Raw genomic sequence first — 20698 nt, forward strand, 5'->3', positions numbered from 1 at the left:
ATTAGAGTATCATCCCAACACCCCATGGTTGCTGGTTCGATCCCTGGTCAGGGCACATACAAGAATCAACCAATGAATGAATAAATAAGCAGAACAACAAATCAATGTTTTTCTCTCCCCCTCCTTCCTCTCTCCTTCTCCTTCCCTTCCCTTTCCTCCCTCTCTCTAAAATCAATTTTTAAAATTTTATTTAAAAGAAAAGGGAATTCTTGAACACAACTATATCAGAAAGATACCCCAGAGTGGAGGTACTACCCATATTGTGAAACTGTGTGGTGTTTGAGATCAGGAGATTGATGCCCAAGATCTAGACTCAGTAAGGAGCAGAGCTCATAATTTGATTCCAAATACTTTTTTCCCCCCCTACTATGCTAATCTTTCCAACTCTCAGTCCATAAAAGTGTTCTCTCCTGTTCCAGTTGCCTGAATCGAGACCGCTTAGGGGTGCCCAACCTGCAGCCCACGATGGCTGTGAATTCAGCCAAAACACAAAATCGTAAATTTACTTAAAACATTATGAGATTTTTTGGTGATTCTGGGTCTCCATGTATTTAATGTGTGGCCCAAGACAACTCCTCTTCTTCTAGCATGGCACAGAGATGCCAAATGTTGGACACCCCTGAACCTTCCACTTTTTTATCTGGCTTCCTACAGGGGTGTGGTCCTTTTCTTCCTGAAAACATTAAAATCACAGACAAAACCGAACATGTTCAAAATAATGTTAATCACATACCCCTACCTTGGACTCTAAAATAGTCTTCTTAAGAATGAATTAAAAAAATTGGAGCAAATAAGCTCAAAGTATGTGGAAATTACAACAGTGGAAAGCAAACTGATCTAAGTCTAATCTTAACAGTGTTTAATATTCATGCAGATAAAAGATTGAAGTGATACTAAGGAGAGAGTCAGCCATTATGTAACTCTTAAAATAGAAAAGAGTCAACACTGTATGTCTTATAAAGACTAGCGGAGAAAGGAGGATAGGAAGTTTTGGTAAAGGAGTTCTCTAGCCACCATCACTGGTCTGATGGCATCTTAGTGAGGTGAGGTTAGAAGATAGAATTTTTATGGAAGGTTCAATCTTTATTCACTTTAGAATTAAGGGTAAAATTAAGAAGCTGAATAAGAACTAATACTCCAATTCCTTTGCTTCTCTCAAAAAGCAGATCAACCTTAAAGTAAATAAATTAAAATTTAAGTAAACCACCAGTCTACACATCTTTCATTATCCAAGAAGAAATAGAACCAATTTTTTTAAAAAAGATTTTATTTATTTATAGAGAGAGGGTAAGGGAGGGAGAAAGAGAGGGAGAGAAACATCAATGTGTGGTTGCCTCTCATGCATCCCCCACTGGAGACCTAGCTGACAACCCAGGCATGTGCCCCAACTGGGAATTGAACCCTTAGTTCTTAAGCTGGTGTGCAATTCACTGAGCCACACCAGCCAGAGGGAAATAGAACCAATTTTATCATTTACAAAACATTTGGCTTATTGACATTCTTACTATGGCTATCAAATAAGTAAAGTTATCAAGTTACCTGAAACCCTAGTGATTTAAATAATACTTGCTGAAAATTATCCTTCCTACTCTAACATGAAATTTATTTTAAACTAGAGTTTAAGCTAAATTGAACTAGTCTTTTGTTTGGAGTATTTGTTCATTTTAGACTACTTTTTCAAATTCATGCAATTTATCTTTTGATTAGTGACTCTATAGCCCACACCTGTCTACTTATTTGTGTGCACATTTAGCCAAAGGGGGACATTATCACCAGGTAAATCCAGGAGTAAATGTAAGAGAGCATATACTTTAAGGAAATGCAAACATGGAAACACATGATGCTACATAAGAGCATTCATCACATCTGCAAGAGCCTTTGCAACCACTGTCTGTCTTCAAAGTGTCCTAGTGAAGTATTAATGTGCCAGTCATGCAGGCAGGTGCAGGCCATGGCTGAGCTCTCAGAGCCATGTTCGTGACCAGAGTAGATACCGTCTAGATCCTGCACAGAAAGACATTGCCTGAACAGTTCACATTCCATTGTGTTCATTCAAACTAGCCAGGAACCAAGGGTGTGAGAGAGTATTGAATCTGGTGTGCCTGGAATGAGACTCCAAGAAAGAAACTGTTCAGTCACATTTGGATTTAGGTGTAATGCATAAAAATGTAAGTAAACCAACAGGCTAAACACTTTTCATTGTTCAGGAAGGATTAGCACAGTTTTGGATGATTTGTATAGAATATGGCACAGAAATTATCAGGGCCACTAAATAATTTCAAGTTACCTAAAAATCCTATTGATTTATTTTCTATTTTAAAATGAAGTCCATCTTGACTTCAAAAATTCAGGGTTATTTGAACTGATATCTAAATCCAAATTGGTTTTGATTGATAATTAGTGTAGACCATTTTGTCAAATCTCAATCTGATCTAAATAATGCTATGTTAAGGATGAATCATCTTGTTTTGTTTTAACGTAAGAACCTTTTTTTTTTAAGGGAAAAGTAACAAAGGTTTTAAAGAATCTTTAGAGTTAGAAAGTGTTTTCAAAATTAGACCAACCATGAGTCATCTTTCTGCTTTCTGAACTGCTGTTTTTCTACCCCTGGTGGCTGTTAAATAGTCTTCCCTGTGGAAACTCTTCCCTCTTTTATCTCTGTGCCAAGTGTAATGTGTCTTAATGGTGCCAGGTGTGATACCGGCACCATGGAAACCCATCTTAATGAAATGGAAAGACCAGCTGTTTAAAACAAACAGAACCAACTACCCGTGTGGTCTGGAGTCCTGTTAGACCAAAAGTCTGCTCTCCTTTTGGTCATCTGCTGAGGAGGCAGTAGGTACCTGTACTATGAGTTTAGTCACGACAGAAATATCTTAATAATAATTATAGACATTGGGGTGCCGAAAGGTGGTAGTCCTTAAAAAAAAGAAATTTTGTGTTTTCACTTCAAGCATATCTTAGAGGTGTTTATTCTCAAAGCACAGTTGATCAGATTTCATAAGCTAAATTTTAAGGCTTACATAATCAGTACTGATCTTAATGGCCATTAAGTCATATTTCAATATTATACAATGGAAAGGGCTTAATTTTATGCACTCAAATCCCTGGAGTTAGTTTTCTTCTACCTTCAATTACCTCACTGGGATCCCATGCTCCTGGAAGACTTCCTGAGATAATGTCCCACTTGTTTTAATTTATTCCCTTTTCTTAGCAAACAGAGATACAGAAAAATGCACAGTTGTTTAAAAAAGAGAAAAACAAAACAAACCCTCACTCCAATCAGAAGATTTGTTCATCTTACTTTGAAGTCAAAGGGTAGTGTAAAGTTTTGATTTGCAACAAATTCTGAGGTTACCCATTAACCAAACTAGCAGGCTTTCTATTTTCTTTCACATGTTCGTCTAATTTTTAAAGGGACCAGTCTCTTTGCTTTGAGTTTACCTTTAAAAAAAGTATATTTAAGCAGAATGCTCTTTTAGAGTTACAAAAAAGCATTTTAAATGTTGAATGGATATACAGTAGTCTTAGAAATTAAAATGCAAGCAAACGAGAGGCAACAGGCTGAAGCTCCTAATCTCTGGAATGAAGAGCAAGAGAGTAAAAATGCTTTGAACTCAGTATACCTGTTGGAAATCAGGAAACTGCAGAAATCATTCAGTGTTCCAAAACCACTGGACAGTTGTGTAGCATTTATTGCCCTGTTTTTGGATGGGCCACGTAAAGGCGAATGACATAGGTCCCCTGCTCCAGCCAAGCCTTTATTCTTCTAAAGACCAAGTGAGTGCACAGAACTACTTGTTGTCTACCCGTTTTGTGTCCCGATGACTTTCTGAAGAGAAAGGGCAGAGGACCAGGGAATTAAAGTCATCACAGATAAGGCAGATGATTGCATGCCTGGAATCTGTTTATCGCCCAAAGGGCATAGTAACTGCAATAAGAGTGGATGGTAAACACGGTTGATTTTTTTCCCCCTCAGTGCTGCAAAAGGCTGTATGTAGTCCCATTAGTTCTGTGGCCTGCAGTGCTCTATTGGGCCTGTTTTTGCCCTGCTTTCTTAGCCTCCTGAAGTACTGCCTTTGTAAGCAATTGATACTTGAGCCAGTCAGCTGTTACTTCAAGTCCACCCTCAGAAATAAAGCCATCTTTGTTTTGAGTCTCCTGTGGTTCCCTTCTTTCTTTAACTACTATTACCCAAAGACATAGAGAGAGGCATACATCGCTTTATTGTGATACTCGCTTCATTGTGCTTCGTAGCTGCTGCGTTCTTTTACAAATTGAAGGCAAGGCTCTCCACCGGCAAAGATTTCTATTTGCTTTATTGGGATGCTTGCTTCATTGTAGTGATCTGGAACTAAATCTGCAACACCTCAAAGTGTGCCTGTAATTTAATTTGTATGCACCAACATTTTTATCATATTTGTAATGTAATAAATTACATAAACATTATATACAAGACATTAAGCAAAAACCACCCATCCACTTAAAAATGTGGGGGGAAGGACAGTTGAGGCTAATGACTGTCATGATATGACCAAATAACATAATCTTAGGAAACACCGCTGTAGGCGATCATTGGGCCCTTTTGACCAGTGACCGCCCTGGAGGTGCGTACCGCCGCCGGACTGCAAGGCCTTCGCTAAATTCAGTGTTTGGGGTCTCCCTTCTTTGGGGCATTCTTCTATTGTGAAACCAATTGTTGAAGAGAAGCTTGAATTTCTGATGTACTTAGGTCAGCTTTATTGGAACTGGTATTATACTAGGGCCACCTATTTAACTTCCTTCATTGTTGACTCTGAAGCCAGAGGACTCAGCATGGATTCTCGGGGGAAGAACACCATCTGATGTCTCCAAATGTCTGGCACTGTAGCTCCCCTGTAGGGCAGCGTTGGAGAGGAAAGCCAGGGCTGAGGCTAATTTAGTGAGATGATGACTTTCACTTTCTTAGGCTGCTGCCCCTCACCTCTCAAAAAGGGACATGCTTCTGGGTTCTACTGAGAGGAGAAGAACTTCTCCCTGAATTAAGTTGGCTGGTCAGAAATGTCATCCATAGAGAGAGGCCATCTCACTGTTTACTTAAGTGGTGATGGTTAGGAGGAAGGGGAAACTGTGAACTAGTTTATGGGGGGTTTTCCTTCTTGTTTTTCTTTTAAATTTAATTTCATTTTTAAATTAAATTTATTGTGGTGACATTGCTTAATAAGATTATGCGGGGAGACCCCAAAAAACCAAAATTATCTTCTGGAGGGTGGGCTTCTTGTAGTACAGGCTTCCCCCATTCGGTCAGTGCTCTGGGAACCCACCTGTATCCATACCAGCTGGTGGTGGTGTGAGAGGATACCCTCAGCCTCGTGAAATTTTTTCGAAGACTCTTTCAAAGCATTTTCCCAGTGCACGATGGGTGATTTACAAGTGCACCTGCCAACACCACACTGAGGGTTCAGCAGTTTTTGACCAAAAATAGCATGACCCCCTTGCCCCTATTCACCCAATCTTGTCCTGAGTGACTTTTTTTTCCCCCTGGATGAAAAAAATTCTCCAAGGGAAACATTTTGCTGTGAACAAGGTGAAACAAAAACCGACAGAAGTATTTAAAGGCATCAAAATCAACTAGTTAGAAAACTGTTTTGAGCACTTCTTGGAAGAAACTCCACAGGTATATTGCATCAAATGGAGAGTACTTTGAAGGTGACTGAAGTTTAAACATGTAAGAACAAATACACAATTTTTTAAATAAAATTCTAGCTAATTTTAAAACTTCTATTAAATGTATTGGAGTGACATTGGTTAATAAGATCATATAACTCTCAAGTGTGCATTTCTGTCATAACCGGACCTGTACATCGCACCGTGTGCCCACCATCCAAAGTCAGATCATTTCCGTCACCATATATTTGGTCCCCTTAACCCTATACTACTGCTCACTCCTCTTCCCTCTGGTAACCACCATACTGTTGTCTGTGTCTACCAGTGTCAGTTTTATATCCCACATATGAGTGAAATCATATGATTCTTAGTTTTTTCTGACGATTTCATTTAGCGTAATATTCTCAAGGTCCATTCGCGCATTTCATCTTATTCCATTGTACATATGTAGCACGTCTTCTCTACTGCATCATCTGTTGAAGAACATTTTGGTTGTTTCCATGTTTTGGCCACCATGAATAATGCTGCAATGAACATAGGGATGCATATATCTTTTTAATTTTATTTTATTGACTTTTAGTGAGAGGGAGAGAGGAGGGGGGAGAGAGTAAGAGAGAGGGAGAGAGAGAAAACATAGACCTGTTGTTCCACTCATTTATGCATTCACCGGTTGACTTGACTGGGGATCAAACCTATAACCTTGGCATATGGGGATGACACTCCCAACAAACGGAGCTACCCAGCAAGGGCAGGAGTGCGTATATCTTTGTGAATAAATGTTTTCAAATTTGGGGGATAGATAGCCAGAAGAGATATTTCTGGGTTATATGGTAACTGTACTCTTAATTTTTTGAGGAACCTTCATACTGTTTTCCATAGTGGCTGTACCAATTTAACAGTCCCATCAGCAGTGATGAGGGTTCCTTTTTCTCCACCACCTCGCCCACACTTATTACTTCTCATGTTGATAATAGCCATAGTAACAGGTATGAGGTGGTATCTCATTGCAGTTTTTATTTGCATTTCTTTAATAGCTAGCGAAGTTGAAAATCTTCATACATCTGTTGGCGATTTGTATGTCTTCTTGGGAGAGGTATCTAGTCAGGTCCTCTGCCCATTTTTTAACAGGATTGTTTGTTTGGTGTTGAGTGGTATGAGTTCTATATATATTTTTTGGATATTAGCCCCTTGTCAAAGCTGCTGTTTAAAAATATCTCCCATTTGGTCTGTTACCTTTTTGTTTTGTCATTGATTTCTTTTGCTGTACAGAAGTTTCTTAGTTTACTATATAGTCCCATTAGTTTATTTTTGCCTTCCCTTGCCCTTGGGGTCAAATTAATAAAATCTTCTTTAAGACCAAGTTCCATATGTTTAGTACCTATCTTTTCTTCTACGTAATTTATTGTGTCAGATCTTGTACTTAGATCTTTGATCTGTTTGGTTTTTGTTTTTTTTTCCTTCTTTCATCACGGCTGTAGAATGAGCAGATATTTGGGGTTGTGATTTGTTTATCTTTGGATAACAAGACAATAAATAGGGTTTCACACAATCCAAAGATGGCTTCAGTGGTTAGAGAAGTTGTTTGTTGCTAGGATGAGCAGGCATTGTCCAAGCTGTTGATCAGCAAGGCTCCAATAATCCCTGAGAGGTCTGCAGCCTTGGAGTAAACAGATGTTCGAGAACATAAATAAAAGACTAATTCCTGCCCTAAAATCACTTACACATTCAAATAAAGTCAGCATAACACAACTGCTCTACAAAATGATGTTTTCTTCTATGTAGATAGTGGCCTCTAGTGCAAGCTTTGTATTGGTTTAAATAGGTTAGATGTGGAACCATCTGTTTCACATTTTCATGTCCCTGCCCTTGCAGCCCTTTCTTAGAAGCATCAATTTTGCCCAGTATTCATGCTTTCTGCTGAAGTGCAGCAACGGGCTGCAAGCAGAGCACACCAGACCTCTGAAGTCCTGCCGCCTCTGTGAGGAGGGCCTGCAGGACCCAGAGAGCCAGAATCCTCAGATTCTGTGCTCCAAACCCCTAGGCTCCCTGACTCAGTGAGTAAAAAAACTTAGTTTTAGTTTGCAGATTTTGACTGAGGGTGGGGACAAGGTACTAGAAGCTGAAGTTCTTGCTTTATTTAAACGATAACAAAATTCTACGAAATGTCCTTTACATCTGAAGAATTAAGTTTCCCCTTAAGCATAATTGGAATTTACCAAATTTACCTTCTTTCAATAGACTCAAAACATTTCACCTTATTATTTCTTTTAAGGATTAAAGTAGAGCATGGGAAAAAAATAAGCCACTAATAAAAAAAATGGCAATTTGATAGGTAGGTATTCTTGGTTTCATCAAAGGAATGAATGGAAAATTTAGTCTTTTTCGAATACTAAATGTTTCCTAAAAAGTTATAATAGATCCCTTGGGTGCTCCCTGAAGTGGATTAATACAGTAGAATCTGGATTCAAGTTCCAAATAAAGCCAATGCAATTATTTAATTATGTCCTACCTGCTTTAGATCAGGTTATTAATTTTCTTCAGAATTGAGATGGAATCCATCTTTCTATTTTTTTTTCCCAGTCCTCACTCAAAGATGTCTATTGATTTTAGAGAGAGAGGAAGGAGGGCAGGGGAGAGAGAAACATCGATTGGTTGCTTCCCGTATGCGCCCGGTCCAAGGATCAAACCCGCGACCTTTTTGGTGTACTGGACAGTGCTCCAAACGTCTGAGCCACCTGGCCAGGGCATTTTTCTGCTTTTTTTGATCTCACTTATGGGAAGTGATAAGGGCCTGGAGGAATAAACCAGTTTGAGGTTACCTTTGTTGACAGCTGTCTTATCTTCGCAGCCACAAGTGGATTTCTTAGACTAGCACTGTTCAATAGAAATACAATGCAAGCCACATATGAAATTTAAAAATTTTTAGTAGCCATATTTTTAAAAGTAAAAAACAAAGTGAAATTAGTCTCATGATGTATTTTATTTAACCAGTATAGCCAAAATACTATTTCAACATGGAATCAATATTTTAAAATTATTAATGAGATACTTCATGTGCTGTTTTTTTCCCACTAAGTTTTCTATATTTGCTGTGTGTTTTACATTTATAGTACATCTCAACTCAACTAGCTATATTTTACATGCTCAATAGCCCACGCCATATTGGATAACACAGTGTTAACATGGTGAATATAAGGAGGCAGCCTAAGATGAGGCTACAGTATTAAAGTAGGAAGGTTTTATCTGTCCAACTCAGAGTTTGAGCTTTACTCTGAAGGTTATGGGAGCCTTAAAGGGATCTTAGGCAAAGAAGTGTTATTTTTAATATTGGACTTAATCTGGTGGTCTTGGAGAATATAGGTTAGAGACTTAGGAGTGGAGGTTCAAGCAAGAAGCATTGTTAGAAGGCTGTTGTCGTGGTCCAGGTGAGGAGTGATAAGAACCCCAGCTAAAACACGGTGGGGAACGTGGACCAAAGGGCGTGTGTCTGACAGAGATTTAGGAGGAGAAATCATCAGAATTTGATGGTGGCTCTTGGATTTGAAGAGAAGGAGGGAGTAATCTAGGATGATTATCAGGTTTCTACCTTGGGTAGCTGGGCCAATAGTAGTAGTGTTAACTGACAGGAAGGGAGGGCAGGTTGTGAGGGGAGATGAGTTCGGCATGGGGCGTGTTGACTTTGAAGTGCATTTGTCACAGGCAGGTACGTATGTGCAGTTTGACCTGCAAGAGTCTACTCAAGAGTATGTGTAGAGCTAGAAGCTATAAAGGCTGGGTAGGGACAAAGTACTTAAGGTGCAATGAAAACTTTAGGCAGCAACAAAAAGGGGGTGTAAGGCTGAGATAATCAAGGGCAGCTTTATAAGATTTAAGCAGAATTTAGAAAGACACAGGTAGAAGAGGCAGCAGAAATGTAGAAAGGTGAGAACATTTCACACTGAACATACCCATCCTCTGGGCCAGATGGGATTAGGGCTGAGATCAAAGCTGGCCTAATGCCATTTGCAGGCATGTTTTATTTGGCTCATATGGGTGGGATTGGATTATGCTGTGTTCTAAATTTAAGTTAGGTGCCAGCATTACCACACAAAAATCCAAATTTCTGACTTCTTTTTAAAATAAAAGGGGGCCAGGCAACACGGGTGGTCCTATGGAATAATACTCAACTGAATGGTATGCTCCCCCTCTCCAGCAGTCTGTTTTAGTCTTGTATGCTCTTTGCATGAGTGCTGCACACATTTGAGTTTTACACTTCTGAATCAAGGATCGCTAGGTAATAAAGGTACAAAGATAGATTGGTGACAGATTAAGGAAGGCTTTTAATGCCAGACTAAGGAGTATAAGTGTAGGCAGTGGAAAACTGATGAAGGAGTGATTGATGAAATTAAAGCCAGATTTAAGAGGACTGTCTGAAGCAGTGTGAAAATATAGACGTTAAGGAAAACCCTTACCAGTTTTGAAAGGGAAAAGACAGATGTGGCGGTGCTGACATGCCTAAGTGGGCTTAAAAATGTGAAGTGGAAATCTCTTAAGAAGATGTCACCCAGAAAGGTTACTAGGGCTACATGAGGACCATCTGGGCCTTTGAACTCTCTGGGAAATCTGCTTTGCAGGCTTGCAGAATTCAGGCCCATATCTGGTATAGGGGGACAGTGAGTCTGATTGTTTGAAACAGCAGTTTATGTTTGTTGTAACATCTCAGTAGTGGTACAGGCATGCTTTTTCTCCTTGTTGTGAGCAGATATAGGTGATCACTAAGAAAAGGGAAGTGCTAAGAAAGCTGGGGCAAACTGGGAAACCCAGCGGCTGCCGGAGCAAAGCTTACGTCAGATGGTGGGTGCTGAGCTGCGTGTTGTGTCACCCAATATAACGCCTGCCTGGTCACACTGCCTTCTTAAACATCGCCAGGCTGTTGGTTTACAGTCATTGTTCTAAGTAGACACTAAATTTAAGTTCCCGTTTAAATAGGCTAAAATTAATCTTTGATCATCATTAACCGTGTGTCTTCTAAGTTCTTTATACAGATATTTAATTACCACAACTACGTTCTTCAAGTACCATTGCTGTCTCTACTTACCAACAACGAAATAGGCTCTAGAGGTTAAGAACTTACCCAGTGTCACAAGGCTAATAAGGAATGGAACCAGGACTTGAACACAAAGCAGTCTCTCTAGAGGCTTTTCTTTTAGTCACTGTGTTAAACTGACTCTGTATCTTTATCTGCTCTCATTTCCCACAAATAGGCAAATTCACAGGTAGAGAGCCTTATGCTTTTACCATAGAAGCTCAAGTACAGCTTAATTCAGTGGTGTCAGTTTGGTTCAGGCCCTCCTAGAAGAGATGACACTCTAGAACTTATCTTTAAAACTGCCTTTCAGGGAAGGAGATCATGTGCTGGGTCCCTGGGTGACCTTGATAGAGCAAGGTCGTGTGCTGTGTTCAAAGGGCTGTTCTCTTCCTTTTGCTGAATGGATCCATTGACATTAACTTACACTGTGTGCGTCGGTAACCCTGTATTAAACATTTAAAAATACTTCATAAAAATTCTTACTTCTTCCATATACACTAAAGCATGTTAGCTTTTCTTCTTATGCTCTCATATGTTCTCAAAGAGCACATTTTACAAATAAATATTGAAATTTGGAAGGGCATGGCAGTCGGCAACATTGTAGGCATTTGTATAGTGCCTCAAAACTTGTCAAGTTCTCCTACCATATTTAGTGTGGCTTCCTTCTCTTTGGTTTACAGATGAAACATGTGAATGAAAGGTTTCAAGATAACGACAATAAAGAGGTGCTCCTCATGTGCATTGGCATCACTTCGGGAGTTGGACGGCTGATCTTCGGCCGGATTGCAGACTATGTGCCTGGTGCGAAGAAGGTTTATCTACAGGTACTTTCTTTAGTCCTTTCTCCCAGCAAATTATTCTGTTACCTACTGGCTCATTATAAGTATTTGTTTCCCTAATGGGGAGCCTAAATTCTACAAACAGTTTTCCAAGGGGAAAATCAGTTAGGAGTTGTGGGTTTTCAGCATGAAAAATTGGCAGTCAAACAACAATCTCCTTTGTTTTGTTATGGAACTCCACCAAATCAAAATGTTTTTTGCCTATAGCTTTTTTTCTCTAAGAAGAGTGTTTTTGGCATAGTCCTTATAGTCATGTGCCTTTTGCAATATCTTGTGAAATTCAGGGGGGTGTGGGTTTGTCTTCTGAGCTTCTTTACTGCAATTTGCCTTCTGGGTATTGTGGAGTACATACTAAACAAATGCTAATTCGAAGATCAGAAGGACTTCATTTGACAAGTATTGAAGTGACTCCATGCCTGCAGATGAGACATGGACTGTGCCCTCAATTAGTAGCTAATGGTCTCATGGGGAGACAGATAACAGGGTTACAGCACAGTGGAGTAATGGGTGTGCTGGAGGGTACCATAGCAACATAGGTGCCAAGCATCTGAATCACTAGTAAGGGTCTGAGCAGGCCTCCTGGGCTGGCAGAGTGCAAAGCTGTGAGTAGTAGACAGATAAGACAGAGAAGGGTGTTCCAAACAGAGGAAACCATATGGGCAAAGCGGTACAGTTGTGATGGAAACTGAATGTTTGAATGGAATAAAGAGAGAGACTAGTAAATTGATTGACTGGAGGGCATAGGAGGGAGCCAGGTTGGGAAGGGCCTTTATGAGCATGTCATCAGGAGGATGAACTCTATCCTGAAATCTACCAGGACCCCCTAAAGGATCTTAAGCAAGGCAGTGACATAACATGAATTGTATTTTATAAAGTTTAATCCAGTAGCTATGAAGGGTGGAATGAAGTGGGGGAGAGGGTAAGAGTTGAGAAAGTCAGGAAAGGCCACATATTGAATGGCTCCATTTCTGTGAAGTGTCCAGAATAGGGAGCTCCACGGAGACAAAAAGTAGATTAGTGGTTTCTGGGGTTGGAGGAGGAGGGAATGGGGAGTAACTGCTACTGGGTATGGGGTTTCTTTTGGGGGTGACATATTCTAAAATTAGTATTGATGGTTGTACAACTTCGTTAGTGAACTAAAACCCATTGAACTGCCTACTTTAAATGGGTGAATTTTATGATATATGAATTTCTGTTTCAGTAAGGTTGTTATTTAAAAAAAAAAAAGCAGAGTCAGAGGGACTAGTTAGAGACTATTGAAGTACTCTAGGCAGGAAGAATCAAGGCAGAGGTATGGGAATCAAATAGGGGGTAAAATAGGGATACAGGGAATGAGGGGTCGATGGAGCCATCTAAGCTGGGTCTGAGATTTATGGCTCGAATAACAGAGTGGATGGTATTGCTGTTTTATCAGATTGAGTAATTCAGTAAGTTGGAGTAAGATGATGAATTCATTTTTACCACGTTAAGTTTGTGGTACTTGTGGGAAAGCCAAGTAGAGTTGGGAGATCCTGAGAGAGTCCTGTGGGACTTCAGTGCTCATGGGCTGTATGGGGTGTATGGAGGACCAGGGGTGTGAAGGGAGCCCCAAAGGGAGTGGCCAGGGGTGGGAGTGGTCAGCAGCGTCCATAGCTAGTGAGAGGGCGGGCAAAGACTAATTTGGCTCATGGGAAAGACTAATAGGCTTTCACTGGATTTAGCAACAGAAATTTCAGTGGATTGGCGGGTGCAAGAGACTGATCATGCTTAGATGAATAAAAGAAAATGTAGACAACTGTGCTCAAAAGATTGGCTGTGGAAGTGAGAGGTAAAGGGGAGCTGAAAGAGGGACTTGGGCTTCAGCACTGAACATGTCTGCTCACCATGTAGGGGAGAGGCAGTATTTGAGCAGAGCCTTGAAGGAGAGGGGAAATTTGGGCACAGGAAAATGATTGGAAGAGGCACAGATAAAGTGAGTTAACTATGTATAGATGGGAAAGTTGGACAGTGAAGAAAGTTGATAGGAAAAGAGTGGATTCATTTGAAAAATGGTGTTGGGGGAGACCTCTGGATACTGTGGACCACCAGAAGGACAAACCAGTGGGTATTAGAGCAAATGAAGCCTGAAACTTTACTGGGAGCAAAAATGACTGAAGCCATCCCACTTGAGGCACATTAGAGAAGGGCGGGCTCTTTCAGAGAAAATAATAATGCTGGGATAAAAAGAAGGCTTCAGGATGAGGGAAAGACCAAATATGAGATGGACTCAGTCCCGAAGAACCATGGGCAGGAGTCTGCAGGAGCGGAGCAGGGCTGTCGAGGGCAGGACATTGTGGACAGCACTCATTCGCAGGGGGCGCCAGGAGTCAGAGCCCGCTCAGTGGCATGTAACACACACAAAACTACTTCCATTGATTGATTTGAAGTAATAACAACCACCATACATTAAGCACTTACACGAGCATTATCTCCTTTACTCCTCAACCTGACCCTTTGAGGAAGGTACCGTTATTTCCACTGATCGATGTGAAGACCGAGGAACAGAGAGGCTGTCTCTCTGTGGGTGTCTCTGTGCATGTAGGTCCAGGCAGATGGCCACACGGAGTCTGATCGGATAGCTAGAAGGAAGTGTGGGAGAGTTCTGCTTTTTCAAGTATTTACTGTACTGTTGATAGGGGAACTCAGGAGTTAAAGATTTTAGCCTTAGTTGATAGGCTTCAGTGACTAATGCATGTGCAAAGCTGTTGTTCTAGGAACTGGAATGCATGACCACGTGACTCCAGGAGGCCAACAAACAATTCAACCTATGTGCCCTAGGAATCTGCAAGCCTTGGAGATGGTATCTGAGCCATTGTGTTCCAGGAAAGGAACATATGTGATGCAGATAAAGAATTGTTGAGCAACAGATAAAGAAGTACTAGGAAGTCTTATCCAGATAAACTTCTTTGCAAACCCCTTACCTACCCTTCTATCCAAACAACCTTTTTTCAAACCCCTTATCTACCCTTTCTTATAAAAAAGTTGGCTTGAGATGAGATGTTGAGATGGTTTTCGAGGGTACATAACCTCCTGTCTTCCTAAGGTCACTGGCCATTGGAATAAAGCACCCATAAAGATTCGATCCTTCTCTCTATTACTGGTTCTGGTAGTGACAAGCAGCAAAATGCTAATCTTTCTGGTTTCACTGGGATCATTCCCCCTTATATTAACACCTTATTGTGGAAACATTTAGCAGAACATTTGATCCTGTTCTCATGTGTCAAGGGGGCCCTCTAATGGAAATTTGTTGCATTACAAACTTCCAGCTTTTCATTCAAAAAATTCTGGGCATAGCCCATGCAGAGACTTCCCACCCCACAACGAAAAATGGTGTTTCTGCAGGCCCAGCAGCCATGCCAAAGGAAGCTGCACCATCTCTGGGGTCCCCAGTCTGACATATTTTTGTTTTGAAGAGCAAAAGCCATGAGGAAGGCAGCATAAGAACAATAAAGAACCCAAATTCTTTCATTTTCAAAAAAGCAAAAAATAAAATTTCTGAGTGTGTGCTGTGCACCCACCTAGACCTTGGTGGCATGATATAAACAAGACAGATATGGTCCCGGAGTTCCTGGAGCAGGACTTGAGGTAGGAAAAAGATGGACCTGCCCGGGAATCCGGGAAGGCAGAGTGGCATGCTAACAGGCTGGGAAGCCAGGAGGGGCCAGGTGATACAGAGCCTTCAGAGCCCAGATGAAGAGGCTTTACTTTAAGTGTAGTGGGTCTTCATTGGAAAACAATGGGGCCTGATTGACATTTTAAAGTCAGCGTGGTCGCTCTGCATGTGGCGGGTAGATTACTGGGAGGGAGGCAAGAGCGCAACGGGAGTGGGGGGGGGGAGAGACCAATGAGATCAGTGCGGTGGTCCAGGTGAGAGAGGATGCAGGGCCACACTAAGGCGCCTCAGCGCATACAGTTAGGGTATATTTTACATAGCCATGTTTTATTCCAATTTGTGGAAAATTTTGCTGCTCATAGGGCAGTCAGGTCATTAACGACGTTTGGGGGCACATTTTAATACATATTACATGTAGTTTACAAAAGAAAATATAGACTTTCCTCATTTTTCCCATGTTTGCTCTGCAGTAACATAGCAGGGAGTTAAAAACCAGTAATGTCATTTTGGATAAAGGTTAGTCTCAACCTTTTAGGTCCTCTTTTAGGTCTTATCTGTGAAGGAGAAAGAAGGACTTCAGTGTGTCCTGTGGCTGCTGGGAGGCACCGATGGGCCCATCTTGTGAACGCAGCGGCCCCGGGCCAGCCGGTACAGGCCCAGCTCACACTCGACATCACTCCCTGCTCCGTCTCGCCTTCGTCCTGCCTTCCTTGCCCCAGCTTCCAAAAGTCAGCGTGGTGTTGATTCTTGGCTCTGCTGTGACCAGTTCCAGCGTGGCCTGTTTGCTCATTCCTTTTCCTCTCCCTCTGCCTCCCTGTCCGCCTGCCTTTTGGCCCAGCCTTTAAGGATTGGAGTGCTCCTGCTGCTTACCTCTCTTCCCTTCCTTTTGTTGGTGTTTTCTCATACCCGCTCCCAGCTTTTGACCATTATATCCCAGCCTCACAGGGCTCTGACAGTTCTCTCCCCTCCCTGTCCCTTGAAACCACTTCTGAGTGGCCGCCGGGCACAGAATATGCTTTACAACCTCTCCCCGGCCTAATTTCTGGTCAGAGTCATCTTGGGTTTTCAAGGCCACGGAGCAGAAAAGCACAGGATCTGGAATAACACGGGAGTTCACACCGGTCCTGCCATTAATTTGTCTCCACAACTGTCAGAGGGCTGTGGTGAGGATTTGTGGTGATGTCTTATACAGAGTGCTGGCCCAGAATGGATGATTAATCAATCCTTGCTCTTACTATGTTTTAATATTCTATTAAATACTAGGCAGATCCTAATTTGGAACAGGTCTCAAGAAAGCAGACCTTGGTTATCCGGAACTGGAGGCTTTGTCATAGGAAACAGAGTTCAGGGGTGTATTTCACACTTCTGCTCAGCATTCTGAATTCAGGTGTCTGTCAAGGTCCTGGGTTTCAGGTATTTTCAGCCTCGCAATTTTAAATCCTGAATGAAGAGATAACCAAACTGTATTATATAGAATAATAATGGATCAAGAAAATCTTTGCAAAGGTTCCCAGAGTATGTACTCATATGTACTTTATTGGGAAGGAAAAAGGCTGTGTTTTGGTATTTTCTTACCATCTTTAACTTCACAGGCCTGTCTAGTTGCCATTAAATTACTATGGATTTGAGTCTTTAATTATGTAACTGTTTCAGAAGTGTGAGTGTTCCAAAGGTTTGGAAGTTATAACTCTGCAATGAAAAGATTGAAATCTTTGGATTTAGAACACTTTCCCATTGTGTCATATTTCTGTGTGGCATGGCCATAGTGAAACACGGACATCATGTCCCTCAGTGTAAAGCAGACAGGCCCAAACGACATGCGGGTGTGCACAGGAAACGTCTTGGAGGGTGTGCAAACCAGACTGGGGGGCTGCTCCTGATGAGGAAGGTGGGTATGGGTTGAGGATGAGAGAGGGTTGAAGGAAGATTTTCATATATCTCTGTATATATTTTTCTAAGATGTGAATTTGTTTTATATATATATATATATATATAAGGTTAAATATATATAAAAATGTATATATGACTATATATATTCATGAGTTACTTTTGTAATTTAGAAAAATTAATCCCTTTCATAGCCATCTTTTTGTGTAAACTTCCTCTTCCAGTTGAAGTAGGATGAACTGATCTGTGTTGCCCAGTGTTTTGTTCCATTTTATATTTCCCTAAAGATACCTTAGGATAAGGGTATTTGCTTTACCGGCATAAGCTATTTCCAAAATGTTATCCAAATACTTAGCAGTTCCCCATCCTGCATGAGGCCCCCTCTCCTCAGCTAGGCCGTGGCACTGGGGCCGGCTCCTCCCTCGGGCAGAAATGGTGGTGGTCCTGTGCTGTGGAGAGAGCTGAACAGCCTCCCTGAGAAGCACTTCAAAAGGACTGTGGCCTCTTGTGCTTTAGAAGCAGCCAGCCACTTGGCTGTGGCCTGAACGCTTCCCTTTAGTTTGTGACGGTCCGACGGACTTCTGCTGCCCATTGCATTCTGCCCTGGGTTCCTAGCCAGGGGCTCGAAAAGTCAGGAAATTTATATGGTATCAATTCATAGGAGGAACATTGGAATCTGACTCTGGCCACGTCCGCGTCTGCCCCTGCAAACGCCTTCTGCTCATTCAAGTGCAGCTCATTTTTCTTCTTGAACTATACTGAGATGCTTGAGCAACAGTTAAACCCACAGTTCTCCAAGAACGCTCTCTTTGTGATAGAAATGGGAATGGTAATAGCAAACAAAAAAATTTTATTTTTGTTCTTAGGTACATAACTTAAATCAAGCAGGGGGTTATTCTTCTAGAGCCTGTAATATTTTAAAAGAATATATTTCCTTGGGTGGTTTTAAGAAAACAAAAGAAGGCCATCACAACTGTCAGTCCCTTATGAAATGTCAGTGCCAGAACCCAGGAGAGAATTAGAGACCTTTGAACCCTTATTTAAATCTAACCAGAGCTGCTGTATTTGAGGAAAACAGACCAAAAGAAAACAAGAAAAAGAAAAAAAGATTGCCTGTAATACTAAATTTATTCATCTTTCAAGTTCTGGGGCCCAGAATATACAGATCAGTATTCGATATACGGATCAGTATTTATTTTGGGAAGCGGTGAAGCACTGAACCTCCTGTAGGAACAGTTTGCTAAACCTTGGCCTGTGCTCCTTGTGGCTCAAGTACCCCTGCATGTGAGGACTAGGTCTGTCCTCCCCAGCCGGGCCTGTGGACGGCCGGAGCTGCTTTCGGATAGTGACATCCGCTGGGAAAGAGCATCGTTTCTCATTACTGGAGCCACAAGAAAGGAAGAGACAGCTCGTGAGAGAAATGCCAAGAGTAAATGTGTGAATTTCTGTGAACTCAGTTCTTAAAGAAAATTCTTAAAGAAAAACCAAGAAAGTTTACTTTGAAATAACAATGAACAATTTTAATTTGGCAGTTATTAAAATTTAACAAATTTAAATAACAGTTATTGTCAAATAATTGAGAAAGAGACTCTAAAGTAATGTAGTTTGAATTGAGAAATGGAGAACTTGCAGTCAAATAATTAAGAAGAAATATGCTTGAAATATATAGTAATACATTTGAAACTCTTAAGTAAACGATTTCTTACAGAACTGACTAAAGAACTGATGTGCCGCAAGGATTTTTGAAACATACAGTATCTGACTATTTAGTCAGGGGCACTGACCTCTTTTCCCTTAGATTGTCAAATTAAAAAAACAACAACATAAAAACAGCCAACACAACAATAGCTGTCTGGTGCGAATCAAAATTATACCTATTTTTTTTGTTAGATTGACAACAAATATTTTTTTGGTGTGCTGCAGAATTTTAATAATTAGTTTATGTGTGTCATGTGATGAAAAAGGTTGGAATCGCCTCCCTAATGGAAATACTGAGAATGTGCTGAGAATGGGGAATGCAGAGGGGATGATTATGGAAGTTGTTACATATATAAAATAAAGGTGAACTGGGCCGGGAGGTGGCAAACCAACAACTACTTAAAATTTCTAAACATGTTGCTCAGTAATTGTGAAATTCACTTTTCCTGAACGTAGAGTTGACATTGTGGTGTCTGTCCTAGGTACTCTCCTTCTTCTTCATTGGTCTCATGTCCATGATGATTCCCCTGTGTAATGTCTTTGGGGCCCTCATAGCTGTCTGTCTCGTCATGGGCCTCTTTGATGGATGCTTCATTTCAATTATGGCCCCCATTGCCTTTGAGTTAGCTGGTCCCCAGGACATTTCCCAAGCAATTGGATTTCTCCTCGGATTCATGTCTGTACCCATGACTGTGGGCCCACCCATTGCAGGTAAACGTAATTATTCTCCAGTAATTATATTAATTTATAGCATTATTTCTACAGGCCCTGAGTTTCAGTTGTATGTAAAATATATAACTTAGTATTTAACTGGTCTTTTGTTTTTGTGTGCTACAAAAAGCCAAATACAAAATGCCACATACTGCATGATTCTATTTATGTGAAATATCCAGAATAGGTAAGTCCAGAGAGGCAGAGAGTAGACCTGTGGCTGCCAGGGACCAGAGGGAAGGGGGTTTAAGGAGCAACTGCCTAATGGGAATGGTGTTTCTTTCTGGTGTGAGGAAAACATTTTGGAACTAGACAGAGGTGGTGATTACACAATGTTGTGAATGTACTAAAAGCCACTAAAATAGTTAATTTTATGTTATGTGAAATTCACCTTCAGAAATATTCTGGATGAGAGTGTAAAGATGTCTCATGTCCAGTATTACTTGGGTGCCAGTATGACATGATAAGATTTGATAAAATTATGATGAAATTTAAATGGGCGTACTATCGTCTATGTCTGGCACGTGAAGGGCTCAGTTAAGGCTCAGCTCAGTCCACTCTCCTGTACAGAACCACACGTATCTAGCAACTTTGCCATCGGGGGCCCAGTCGTGAACCAAGCCGGTGGAGTCGCCTCTGTGCAGACCAGAGAGAGTTCAAGTTCTCCAGGTCACAGTGTCTCTGAAGGAGACCCTCTCCCCCACTAGTCACACTATTTTTACATCTTACAAGCTTAGCTTTTTAGGGTTTCCAAGTCCACAGTAGATGGCAAGCAGCACTTTAGTAGGAACGGTGTTTGCTACTAGAAGTAGCTGGTAACCGACCAAGAATAAAGAAGGTAACAGGAAACTTCTGAAGCAGGCAAAGCAATACGGCAACTGGGAGCTAAAACCCCTGGTTCGCTAGAAGGTTTCAAAGGGTCGTAGTATTATAGCCAAACAAAGGAATTAGTTTTGTAGGTCTGAAAGTTCACTTATATAGGAAATGTTCCAATTCGGAAGATAGAAAAACTGCATATTTAGGCATATTGTACATTTTAGGTTCCCATCCGGAATGAGCACACCCTTTTTAAACGGGTCGGCGCTCAACGGGACAGACCCTCGGCAGAGTCTGGCACTTAGCACATTGTGGGTCCTGGGCATTCCCAGTAGCTGAGGTCGTATTGTAAAAAGTGGAAGAAGTTTAAAAACGCTAACTAATTAAAATTTGGATTGTGTT

The 20698-nt window shown here is 41.1% G+C and overlaps 1 protein-coding gene across 1 annotated transcript in view; it reads left to right on the forward strand.

Moving 5' to 3' along the window:
- SLC16A10 (solute carrier family 16 member 10) overlaps positions 1-20698 on the forward strand; it is a 108260-nt gene that overhangs the window by 79217 nt on the left and 8345 nt on the right. The window contains exons 4-5 of the mRNA XM_054569834.1: positions 11395-11538; positions 19252-19480. Coding sequence (XP_054425809.1) covers positions 11395-11538; positions 19252-19480 — 373 coding nt within the window. The remainder of the gene's footprint in view (positions 1-11394; positions 11539-19251; positions 19481-20698) is intronic.

Source organism: Pteronotus mesoamericanus, unplaced genomic scaffold, assembly GCF_021234165.1.
Source record: "Pteronotus mesoamericanus isolate MK-2021 breed Mesoamerican mustached bat unplaced genomic scaffold, CSHL_Meso_final contig_20, whole genome shotgun sequence".
In the NCBI taxonomy this organism is placed as follows: Eukaryota; Metazoa; Chordata; class Mammalia; order Chiroptera; family Mormoopidae; genus Pteronotus; species Pteronotus mesoamericanus.